Source organism: Physeter macrocephalus, chromosome 19 (assembly GCF_002837175.3).
Source record: "Physeter macrocephalus isolate SW-GA chromosome 19, ASM283717v5, whole genome shotgun sequence".
Classification (NCBI taxonomy): Eukaryota; Metazoa; Chordata; class Mammalia; order Artiodactyla; family Physeteridae; genus Physeter; species Physeter macrocephalus.
The window spans coordinates 32578205-32590617 of record NC_041232.1 but is presented as its reverse complement, the minus strand read 5'-3'; the positions used below and the strand labels follow the sequence as shown (position 1 = coordinate 32590617).

Below are 12413 nucleotides of genomic sequence, written 5' to 3'. Positions count from 1 at the left end.
TTCTACTTAGCTAGTGTAAAACTAATATAGGATATGTTTACAAGTGAGCTGGAAAGCAAGTCAAACAGACATGAAAAAGCAGAGAACAACCAAAAATGATCTAATATTTTTGAGCGCAATAGGACGTTAAACGTGAGGTTCATGATATCTCAGAATTTTGGCAGACATCCCAGAGGCTGAGAATATTAGTTGTCAGAATATCTATTCAGGACATGTTACAAGACTGTGAAATCAATTTTGTGACCCTTAGTTAATGTTCCTCCTCAGGAATTATAAGAGGCAAGATCAGTCTCTAGACCTGAGAGTTTCTAGAGAGACCAGCATCCAGAATTCCTTGGAGAGAGGTGTCAGGATTTTGCGCATCAATTCCACACACATTGTGTAGGGAGTGAGTGGTTCTTCTCACAGCACTTTGAAAACACCTTCAGCAGGTAATGTTGCTGGAGGAAAGCATACTGCCGGTCTAATTACTGTTCCATTGTAGGCCATTTGTCTTTTCTCTCTGGAAGTTTTTACTATTTTCCTTTACCCTTGATGTTCTGAAGTTTCACTGTGATGTGACTTGGCATAGGTTTATTTCTATTTTTCCTGCTTCATATTCAGTGCACTTTCAACCCGAATAAAGATTTTTTGACTCTCTTTCAATCCTGGGAAACTCTTAGTCGTTGTCTCTTTTAATACTGTTTCCCATCATTCACATTTTTATCTTGTTCTGGATTTCCCATTAAATATACAATGGATTATCAAAATATACCCTCCCTGACTCTTGACAGCTCTTTTATACTTTTATCTTCTTGTCTCTTTGTGCTGTTTTAGTGAATGCCTCTGTACTGTCTTCTAATCCACTACCTCAAAACGTCCAAAACTGTAACTGTCATTTCCTACTGTCACCATACCCCACACTCCAAACTACTTCTCCCCCAGGTTCCTCATTTCAGTGACTGGCAATGTCATCTGTCAGAAATCCCGATTCTTCCTTCTCCCAGGCTCACGCTCTGCTACTCCTCTGAACTATCAGAGCGATTTTAAAATAACACAGTTCTGCTAATATTAACCCCATACTTAAGACAGATCAGTGGTATCCTATTGACCTTCAGAAAATGACTTAAAGGCTATTGCAAAAATCCAGGCTTGAGAGAGGTTACCTTGCACTAAAATGGTAGTAAAGCTGGTGAGACTAAGTCATATTCCAATATATCTTGAAGGACTTAACCAATAGGTATGTGCTAATAACTGTTCTAGACCCTGGAGATACTCTGAAAGATTGGATGAAGGTCATGAAAGAAAAAGAGGTGGCATAGAAGAGTCAAAGGTTTTTGACCTGAGCAACTTAAAGGATTGAAATGCCATTAACCAAGCTGGAGAAGACCACAGGAAGAGCAGGTTTTGGAGTCTGAAGGTTTAGATGCCTGGTAGACCTCCTCTTGGAAATGTCAAGTGAATATTTAGATACATGAGTCTGGAGTGCAGGGCAGAGGTTTTGGCCAGAGATACACACTTGGGGGTGATCAGTGTCTAAGTAGTATTTAAAGCCATGAAAGTAAATAAGATCAGCTAGGGAAGGAGTGTCGACAGAAAAGAAAAGAAAGCCAAGCACTGAGTTCTGGGCTACACTGAGGGATTAGGGAAATTAGGAGGTATTGGCAAAAGAGATTGAAGAGTAGCCATAAGGAAGGAGGAAAACCAGGAGAGTGAGGCATCCTGGAAGCAAAGAAGAAAGTATTTCAAAGGTGAGGGAGTGATCACCCTGGCAATTGGCCATGATGACATGGAGGTCATTGGTGACCTTGATAAGCACTTGCTGGTGGAGTGGCTGGGAAAAAAAGCCTTATTATAGTGAGTTTAACAGAGAACTAGAGCCAGTAAGTATAGGTGACTCTTCTGAGGACTTTTATAAAGGGGAACAAAGAAATAGGACAATAGCTGGAGGAGGAAAGTGCATCAGGAAGAGGGGTTTTTTGGTGTTTGTTTATACTATAGCAGTTTTCTATTGCTGCTATATCAAATTACCACAAACCTAGTGGTTTAAAACAACACAGCTTCATTATCTTACAGTTGTGTAGATTAGAAGTCCAACTTGGGTCTCACTAGGCTAAAATCATGGTGTTAGCAAGTCCTTCTTAAAGACTCTAGGAGAGAATCTGTTTTCTTGTCTTTTCTAGCTTCTGGAGTTCACCCACATTCCTTGGCTCATGGCCCCCTTCCTCCATCTTTAAAGCCAGCAATGTTACATCACTCTGAACATTCTTCCATGGTCACATCTCCCTCTGATTGTCATATTCTGCCTCCTTCTTCTCCTTTTAAGACCCTTGTGATTCACTGTGCCCATCGTGATAACACAGCATAAACTCCCTATTTTAAGGTCAGCTAATGAGCAACATGAATTTCATTCTTAATTCCTCTGTTATGTAACCTAACATAGTCACAGGTTCTGGAATTAGGATGTGGACATCGTTGGGGAGCCTGCCATACATGGGATACATTACAGCATACTTGTTGATGGGAATAACCCAATGAAGAGAGAGAGAACCTGATGACGCTGGGGAGGGCAGAATTGTTGGAGTGACATGAGTGAGCAAAGGGAGGAACTGGTTTTCCATAGGAGCAAGGAGGGTTCCTCTGTGAGAAGACAACAAATGGGGACAGATGCTGGCTGGTGGGTAAATGTGGGTGGTGTGGGAGCTTGCGGGAGTCATTTTTTTCTCAGTGACTCAGAAGCAAGGTCATGGACTGAGAGCAAGGATGGGGGTAAGGTGTTGATGGTGTGAGAAGACAGAAGTTATAAAACTGACATCGAAGAGATTAGGAGCATGAAAGAAATAGAGAAATGTCACGAGTACCTAGGTAGCATCAAGGGCCCACTTGACGTCTGTTGTCATTATTTAAAGTGTGCCCACTCAGCTTGTTTCCTCCAGCCAGGTAGACAAAACATGGGTACATTAATTAGCCAGGTTAGGTTAACTGCTTGACAAATTCCAAATTTCAGTGCCTTAACCAACCAAAGTCGATTTCTCACTAAGACATTTACATGGACTATCTCACCTAATCCATACAATGGTTGAATAACATGAATACCATTATTATGCTCTTTTCCAGATGAAGAAACTAAAGAATTAATTGTAGCAAGCCTAAACCATAATTTTTCTTTTAGGTATTAGTTTTATTTGGGGGTATTTTTTTAAAAATTTTTGCCTCATAAGGTTAATTCAGAAAATGTAATTTGGTCACTATACTCATTCATTAACAAACTATTATTAGAATCAACTATGTTAGGCTATGTATTTCAAATTATGAACCATAATATTATGATATTAGGAATCTTTGTCTTTTAGTAGTTGGAGCAGCATTTCTTCAGTTAATTACTGGAGCCCAGTAACTTATTTTCTAGGTAATTCTTATTTCTTATTTTGGTTTGGTTTATTCATATTCTCTCTTCTTGCATCTTGTTTAGTATTTTAATTTTCCTAAGCATTTATCTATCTTATTTTTTTCAGATTTACTAGTATGGAAGTAATAACTTTCCTCAAATATTCTTAATTCAACTTCACATTATTTTTTTAATATCATTCCTGAATTTAGAAATAATTGTGATTTTTTTTTAAAAAAAAGGAATTATTTATTTATGTAGAATTTTCTATACCCTTTTAATATACTACTTGTAGTTTTGGCGCTTTTAAGCTATTAACTTTAAAGTTAATACAGATTAACTCAAACACCTTTACTTCATTTAAAAGAAGCTCCTCCTACTGTTTTACTGAATTAGTGCTAATTGTTACATTCTATTTCATGTACAGAGAATTAGAATTTCACTTATGTAGGTAAAACCAGAACGTAAGCCATGTCTCTTAACATTCAAAAGTTTCTTACATGCAATAAATTTGCAAGTGATCATTATGAAATTATTGACTTAGGTGGTAAACACCAAGGGTCAATTCAGCTATGCTTCTTTGTTGTTTGGGTATGGAGTTCCCCTCCTTGGACCAAAGAAGAGAGTGCAGCATAGTAAAATTAAATGTGGACTTTGGGTCAGGACACTTACTAGCTATGCGCACTTGAACAAGTAACCAGTTACTGAATATTTATTGGCACCCATGGATAATTAGGCACTTTATTAGGAGTTAGGGATTTGTGAACAAGAAATACTGGCCCCTGTCCTTCTATCTTAGCCCTGGACAAGCAGAGACATGAGTTATAACCCTGGTTCTTTTATTGTCTTTTGGTAATGTGCAAGTCACTAAAGTATTTAAGCCTCAGTTTCCTAATATGTGAAACAGAGGTGATAATACTTACCTCACAGGGTCGTTTTAAGAATTAAATGATAAAAATGCTTATGTAGAATACCTAGTACATAACAGGTATATAGTAACTGTGGGTTCCTTTTCTTTCTCTCTGTGTTTTTTTCTTTCTTTAGATCTGATCTCGGGATGGGGGGAAGAGCCTCACCTTGAGGCAGGAGCAGTAGTGCCCTTTCAGTGTAATTACAGCACCCCCAAATAACTGCATACTATATAGTCTGAGTTCCTGAAACATTAGTGCATGGTTTTTCCCAGCCCTGGCACTACTGACATTTTTGGCAGAATAATGCTCTGTTGTAGGGGGCTGTCCTGTGCTTTGTGGGGTGTTTAGCAGCATCCCCGGCCTCTACCCACTAGATGCCAATAGCAGCTCCCTGGTTATGAAAATCAAAACTGTCTCCAGACATTGCCAAGTGTTCCCTTGGGGGAAAGTCACCCCTGGTTGTGAACCTCCACATTAGTGGATCATAAATTCACATGTAGTGGGTCTTGAGCATTTAAAAAAGTTAAATGGCATAAAGTTGACAAGAATAGAAATCTTAGAAAGTATTACAGGCAGTCAAGTATTGCTTAATAATATAAATTTCTTACTCTGAGTTGCCAAAAATTTGAAAGCCGCTGTACTCAATGAAAACTTTCATATAAACTCACTTAATCAGAAAACTCTACAAAATAAGCAAGACAGGTGTTATCCTCTGTTTTACAAATCAGAAAATTGACTCTCAGATCAGTTGAATGACTTGCACTGAGGGTTACTCAGTAGGCTAAAGGAAAGATGTGAAACCCAACCCAGGTCTCTAAACTTTTAATGACAAGGTGTAAAGGAGATTGTCACCTGAGGGCAAAGATCTCCCGAAGGGTCCACAAGGGAAAAGACATTAGAGTGAGAGGTCTTTGGTGGTGGGTCCAATCATTAAAATTTAATATCAAAACATTAGATGGAAATTTGAATAACATTTTATCAAGATATTATTTTTCCACACTGCTAACCTTTGTATACCCACAGTTAATTGGGGAATGAATAAATGATGAATGAACATGGACCACACAAATCCCTGTGGTCAGTCAGCCAGGCCCTCTGATCACCTCCAGACAATCAAGCAGGCTGCTCCCTTTGCCTGGAATCTCCCTCTCCTCTCTTTCCCTACTGACTTCTAGAATCAGCTCTTCAGTAGTCCTCCGAGGGACACTTTCCACAAGTCCCCAGACAGGCTGATTTCCTCCTCTGTGCTCCTTCTATAAACCTTACCAAATTATGCTGTAATTTTCTGTTCCACGTTCGTTCCCTGATAACTCCCTGTGCCTTTACTCCCTCCCCGTCATCCCAGAGGTAGAAACTATGCTCTATTTCAAAAACTAAATAAACCACAGCACTCACCACAGCGCTTGGCAATGCAGTTGCTGTTGAATGGAAGCAAAGCAGACAGACAACGCAATTATCTGATACTACGGAAGCAAAAGACTGTTGCTGCTCCCTGCCGCCCTGAGGGGAAAACTATACCGTCCATTTCAGCATAGGGGATGAGTTTTCTTCCCGAAGGACAGCAGTGGGAGCTCTAGCGCCCCCTGGTGGCAGGTGGAGGTGTGAGCACAGCAGGCGGCTCGCCCAGCTTCCCAAGCCAGGCTCCAAGAACCATCTGCAGTGCCCCGACTCAGCCATCTGGAGTTAGTGCCCTCACTGCCTAGTCTTAGACCCTAAACTGTCCTCACTCTGTATCCCCACCTTTGGTGATAAGACTCACTTAGGACCCCTGTTAAACTGATGGCTTCCCAGGACCCGCCCTGCAAGATTCTGATTCAGCGGGCTGGAGATGAGGCCCCCAATATTGTGTATTTTTAACTAGCACCCCAAGTGATTCTCACTACCAAGGCTGTTTGGTAAACTAATCATCTCCGTTTCACTCACGCTGTAGAATTAGGGCAGTTTATTTTTCAGTGACTTTACCTCTAAGTGAACTTGGGAATATATTATTGGTTAAGAGACAAATGCTCCTGAGGTCCTTGAAGGTGTAGCTTATTCGTATTTCAAGTGTATTATCCTGCAGCTTTTACCTTCCTTGTCAGCAGCAGGGTGACTCGAGTGAGGGCGGCTTTCGAGGGCGACCCCAAACCTCAGAACTGTTCCGGCCACGTGAGCCAGACCAGGCACGTGACCCCGGGGCCAGGATGACCCTGGAGTGGCATCGGCCCCCGCCCACCCCTTCCTCCGAGAGGACCGGCCGCACAGGCTCTCTCGCCAGTCTGGAGGAGGAAGAAGGGCTTTCCTTTAACAGACGCACTGGCTGAAGCGGCCCGGGGCAAGGAGAGCGGAGCACAATAGGCCCCACTTTCTGGCCCCCTTTCCACCAGGCGCACGCCCGCACCACAGTCAGAGGCGGGGGCGAAGTTAGGAAGCTCTCGCTGCTGGTCGCGCGTCTTCCTTTCGAGCCGGACGCAGTCAGGCTATCTTGTTCATGCGGTCTGAGACGCTCTGGTGGGAAACAAAACCGCGAACGTTTTTGAATAGGGAGGAGGTCTTCGGCCGCCCGTGGCCTGAGGAAATCCTTCTGGGCCGAATAAATAGTGGCCTCTTGTCTGAGGGCCCTCGGGACTAAACAATGTTTGCTTCTGTTGGGGAGGGGCGGGACTCTTCATAAAATAACACGGTACACAGAGATCAAATCTTTTGCCCAAAGGCCTCCTCTCGGGATACGCGGGCCGTTCTGCGAACCGCAAGCAGACCTCCGAACCTCCTGAGTCACCCTGAGGTGAACCACACGCGCAGTCGCCCGACTACTCGGCGGGAAGGGCAGGGCGCTCTGGGGCGGGGCGAAGGCCAGTCACGTGGGCCGCGAAGCCCTCTCCGCGATTTCCCTACAAGGACTTGGGCTGTCGGGCCCCGCCCCTGGCCGGGCCCTGGAATGTGCGGAGGGGCAAACCCACAGGACAGAGTCAACCATTTGCCAAGAGGAAAGGGGGGAAGAAAAGCTTACATTGTAAGAAGAGGTATTAAAAATCAGTCATCAGACCCGGCGAACCATTACATCTTATTCTACGTTATAAGCTGCCCGCTTGCAACGTCCTTCCCGTGCACTTGGTCAAAACTGCGCCCTTTGAGCACACCGGCAACTCCCCCGCCCCGTCGCCCTTCCATTAAGCCAGGCTCACACGGTTGGCAGAGAATGGTGACTCGCTTCCTTCCGGTCCGCTAAGCGGAGGCCGGAAGTGTTTGCTGCGTTTCTGGGAGTGGAAGGGAGTTGGTAGCGGCAGTCAGGGCAGCGAGGTGTTCCCTGAAGCGCTCGGGTTCTTGCGGCTGAGCAGGGTGAGTGGTGCTCGCGGTCGGACGCGCGGGGTCCATGTCGGGGCGCATGCCCTCGGGACGGCTTGGGGTGGGGGCAGTGGCGCTTCCCCGGCGCCGGGAGCGCACCTGGGGCAGGTGTACCGGCCGGTTCCCGCGTTTCGAGCCCCAGTGCCAGCTCCAGCATTGAAGGCCGCGGCCAGAAGCGGCCCAGACGCCGACTTCGCTCCTTTGCCCAAAGTAGGAGCTCGGGAAGTGTGGCTTAGTCCGCTGGCGCCGCGAGCTTGGGCGGCAGCAGGCCTGCGAAACCCGAGCCCCGCGGAGCTGACTCCGGGACTAAGTTTAGTTTATAACGTAAACTTGCCCGATTCAAGAGAGTTTGCGCAAGAACTGTAGCCCAGTGCGCCCCCCTCCCCCCCCACCGCGCTGCAGCTGTTGTTGCAGCTGTGTGGCTACGTTTAGTGGGAATAACCACCTCAAATTAGCAATTTCCTCAGCTCGGTGTCCACTTTTGTCATTAGAGTTTTATTTTTAAGTGATATTTGGACAAAGAGGAGTTCGGGGTTTAGTTTGCGGCTCCAGAAAAAACTCCAAAATACAATACCGTGTTACTCTTGGGTGGAGACGCGGGGTTAAGTCAATTTCCCAAAGTGTTTCTTTTTTAAAGTAGTTGAATTGGTTTATCAAAGAGTGTATCAGTTCTTTACAGAACTTTGGAACAGAAATAAGCTTTAGGTTGAGATTTTAACTTAAGTGCAAAAGTTGTATATCTAAAGGTGAAGAAAGTGAATATTTCCTAAAATTACTACTATTTGTTTCATGTTCTGGAAGGCTTTTGATAAAACTTAACCAGAAAAAGCTTTCTACTTTAAAAAGTGAGGCTTTACTGGCAAGTGAACCACGACAAAGAATTGCCTTTGTCAAGTGCTGAGAACTTTTTGGGTGTGGCAGTCTAAGGGAACTAATCCTACCTACCGGAAGTTTGCGTAGGAATTGAAAACTTGTTTTAGTTGGAACGGAAGCACCAGCCTGAAAATGTACTTTTAAAAAGCCGTGGTTAGCACCAAAAAATTACACATAGCTTTAAAAAAGAAGTACATTGATTAAATGAGACGGTAGATTTGGTCTGGATTTGGAAAGCAGATACTACGTGCTCTCACATTAGGAAGTGTTTTCTAAAATGGGAGTTTTTCCTTAAAGAATATAATCATGTTTCCAGAATACTGTCAATTTGAGTGTTAGTTCTGTAGAAAAAGTCTTCGGATTAGTTTACATTTATTACCACTACAAACGCTGGACTCTAGCATTCTAACTAGTGTAATCTAATGTAATATTGGTATGGATTAATCCCATTTTATAAATGAAACCAGAGTATCTAGAAATTCTGAAAAATCTCTTGGTTGCCCTTAATGTGTGGGGAAAGCCTCTTTGAGGATCTTTATTTTCCATTTCCCCCATCACTTAATCTAGTCTAACATCTTCCTTACATAGTTTGTATCCCTCCTTTTGTCATAACCCTGAATGATTCTCTTCCTATTTGATCAAGCTAAAAAGATAAATCTAGAAATTCATTACCACCAACACTCCTTTTCCCTGATTAAGACAAGATTATACTCCTTCAGATCTGTAAACTGAATCTCCTTGACTGAATCTCTTCTATATATTTAATAGAAGCTGGCTCTGCAAGTCTGTGGGTTTTCAAGTTCCATACAACACATAGCCCTTCACACCAAAGATCCTTCATTAAATGCTTCAAAAATAGACTCTAGACTGTAATTTAGGATGAGTGAGGACATAACTTGGAAATCTCAGGTGCCTTCATGGCAATCTTCCCACCCTAAATAAAGAATAGTTACATTGATGAATAAAATATTTTCTATTTTATTTTTCCCTAGCTTATGAGAGTTGTGTGTTTGCTGAAGGCTTGTTACATGAAGAGGGTTACAGGTTGACTCGTTTGGGGAGAGTAAAAGTGGACAGCATACTAGAATCATAGCAAGGAGGACAATGACAGTATCTATCATCAGTGATCTTCTCCATCGGATCATAGGACTGTTCCTCATTTGGCTCCCTCTCCGCCAGTGTTTATTCCACCCATACTTTCAGTTTGGTAGGGGAAAATAAAAAACACCCTTTCCTTATTTTGAAATAGCTGACTGCAAAGCTGAACTCCCTATCACTAAAAGGATCTGGGTTTCTGGTGGGAGATAAACTCACAGATCAGAATCCAACCTCCTTGAAAAAGTAAAGGCCCATGTATTAACTTGCCCAACGGTATACTACCAGTTTTTGGTAGAATTAACTACCCTAATTTGTTAGAATTAAGACTGACATTTAAGTCTTTTAATTCTAAGGACGTCTTGTAGCTTTTAGGATTTTTCAGTCTTCTCCCCCCGCCCAAATCTTTTAGAAACAGAGATCTTTTCTGAACTCACAATATTTGATAATCATGTACCACCTTTGAGTTATTTTTCATTTTTGTTACGCATTGTTTTAACTTGAGAGCCATACTCCTGGAATGAAAACTATGTGACTTATTTCATAAGTTGAACCAATCATCTCATTTCTTTAAAGTTGACTCCCCAACTATGTTTTAAGCTCTTTGAAGATAGCACACCTACCTTACATTTCTTAATTCTTAAATAATAATCAGCACTCATGACATTTAATGCACATGAATGTAATTCTGATCATATTAAAGGTTGATGGTTAAGTATCGAATGAGCTAAAGGAAAATTCTGAGACCACTGTCAGTGCTGATCCCAAAAAAAGCGTTTATAATGTTTAAAAACTATGTTAGAATGCATTTACAAATTTAAAGAATGCGTGATTTTAAAAAGGCTAAATAGGGGACTTCCCTGGTGGCACAGTGGTTAATAATCCGCCTGCCAGTTCAGGAGACACAGGTTCGAGCCCTGGTCCGGGAAGATCCCACATGGCTGCGGAACAGCTAAGCCCGTGCACCAGAACTACTGAGCCTGCACTCTAGAGCCCTCATGCCACAACTACTGAGCCCTCGTGCCACAACTACTGAAGCCCACGCACCTAGAGCCTGTGCTTCGCAACAAAGAGAAGCCACTGCAATGAGAAGCCGCGCAACCCAATGAAGAGTAGCCCCCACTCACTGCAACTAGAGAAAGCCCACGTGCAGCAACGAAGACCCAACACAGGCAAAAATAATAAATAAATTTATTTTTTTTAAAACAACTGTAAAAAGGCTAAATAGGAAATACATCAAAATTCAAGAATGAGAGTGGGTGTGTGTCACTTTATAATCCAAACTAAGTTTTAAAAAGTTGTATAGAGGACCCGCACCAAATTGAGTACTATGAGTTTTTTTGTTTTGTTTTTTATAAATTTATTAATTTATTTATGTAGATGTTAAAAATCAGTTGTATCAACCACTTGACCTATAATTTTCACCAGTTTCTTTGTTCTTAAAATAACTGACATTTGTGCATCATTAGGGGAATATAATGTAGTCAAGCAAAACAGACTTTTTAAAGATGTGCTTTGTTTTGCAAAGACAAGGCATACCTAAAATATTAAAGAGATGTAGACTGGCAAATATATGCCACTCATTGGGTCTCAACCGCTAACCCAAGTCCTGGAGTCCATTTAAGAGATGGAAGAATAATACATATATGCTATAACTCCTTGTAGTTTTCAAAACTACATTTAGAATAGAGGGGGACATTACAGTTCCATATAGTTTAGATAATAGTGGGATTTACTGCATCCAGAGGTGTTACAGAGTGAAAATATGCATTCATGAAAGGGTGATTAAAGGAAACTTGGAAACTAGGGAAGAGTATATATCATAACCGCTGTGCCATGTAGGGTATACCTTACCAGCAACACATTCCAGTGTATCCTAGGAGTGCCATATTTAATGGACTGGAATTTGTGACTCTCCTTTGTGGAATTTCCTTCTAAAATCTGAGAACAGATTTAGCTTAAAAAAAAGAAAATCTGAGGCAGAGTCAGAGCCTTTCTAATTATTTCCATAATTGAATTTAGCCTGGCTGATGTGTAATCAAGGAAAGAATGTAAGTAATAAGTTTTTAAACTCATGTGGAGCATTGTGTTCTAAAGTCACTTTGCAGTACTGACATCTAGGTAGTACTTCATTCTTTGCAATCCACAGACTTATTTTTAGAGTAAGAGCATAGTGTTTTGCTACATCATAGTTAAATGTCGTTTTTAGAACGTAAGCTTTAAAATTGTTGTCCTGGTCAGAGAGTGAAATCAGTAGTGCCTATTTTAGACCTGCTTCAAAAAATATAACTGAATACAGTGTCTTAGTCTTGTGCGTTAGAGGTTTTGCAGACTGCCATTGCCACCTCAGCTCTGAAAGATGGTATAGTAAAATTTTATTATCTGATGACTGGGATTTTTAACTTCAAACAAACTTTTATAGTATTAAAGATTGTGTTGAAAGGAAAATTACCTCTTCGTCTTAGGTATTATTAAACGTTATTTTTAACTTAAATTTTACAGGGATAAATTTAGATTAGAGAGCAAAGGTAGTTTCCATACCTCTTAAAATGCTTTCTAAAACTTTTTAAAAACTAAATTGCTTTAAATATATTTTATTGTGCTCTGATTTTTGTTTAGAGGACTTAGTCACCTCAAGTGATTTAGCTTAGCTTTGTGCAACAAATTGGTTAGGATAGAGTGGAAATATTTACAAAACTTAATTATTGATGAATTACCTTTGGAGTTTTCTATACTTTTTTCAGTTAGCCTTTTTTTTTTTTTTTTTTTTTTTTTTTTTTTTGTGGTATGCGGGCCTCCGTCTGCTGCGGCCTCTCCCGTTGCGGAGCACAGGCTCCGGACGC

The 12413-nt window shown here is 41.7% G+C and overlaps 2 protein-coding genes across 5 annotated transcripts in view; one reads left to right on the top strand and one right to left on the bottom strand.

The window, feature by feature from the left end:
- The window catches only part of MYOM1 (myomesin 1), a 155043-nt gene extending 147686 nt beyond the window's left edge, over nucleotides 1-7357 (bottom strand). The window contains exons 1-2 of one of the 2 annotated variants that reach the window (XM_028480285.2): nucleotides 7268-7357; nucleotides 6241-6765 (exon numbers count right to left, since the gene is read on the bottom strand). The gene's annotated coding sequence lies outside the window, so the exon portion shown is untranslated. The remainder of the gene's footprint in view (nucleotides 1-6240; nucleotides 6766-7267) is intronic. The other variant, XM_028480286.2, reaches the window with a different exon arrangement.
- A 105-nt stretch (nucleotides 7358-7462) lies between these two features.
- LOC102993300 (myosin regulatory light polypeptide 9) overlaps nucleotides 7463-12413 on the top strand; it is a 9714-nt gene continuing 4763 nt past the window's right edge. The window contains exon 1 of one of the 3 annotated variants that reach the window (XM_007126752.4): nucleotides 7463-7596. Coding sequence is in view for 1 of the 3 variants with exons in the window: in XM_007126751.4 (XP_007126813.1) it covers nucleotides 11930-11932 (3 nt within the window). In the remaining 2 variants the exon portion in view is untranslated. The other 2 variants (XM_007126751.4, XM_028480287.2) reach the window with 2 other exon arrangements.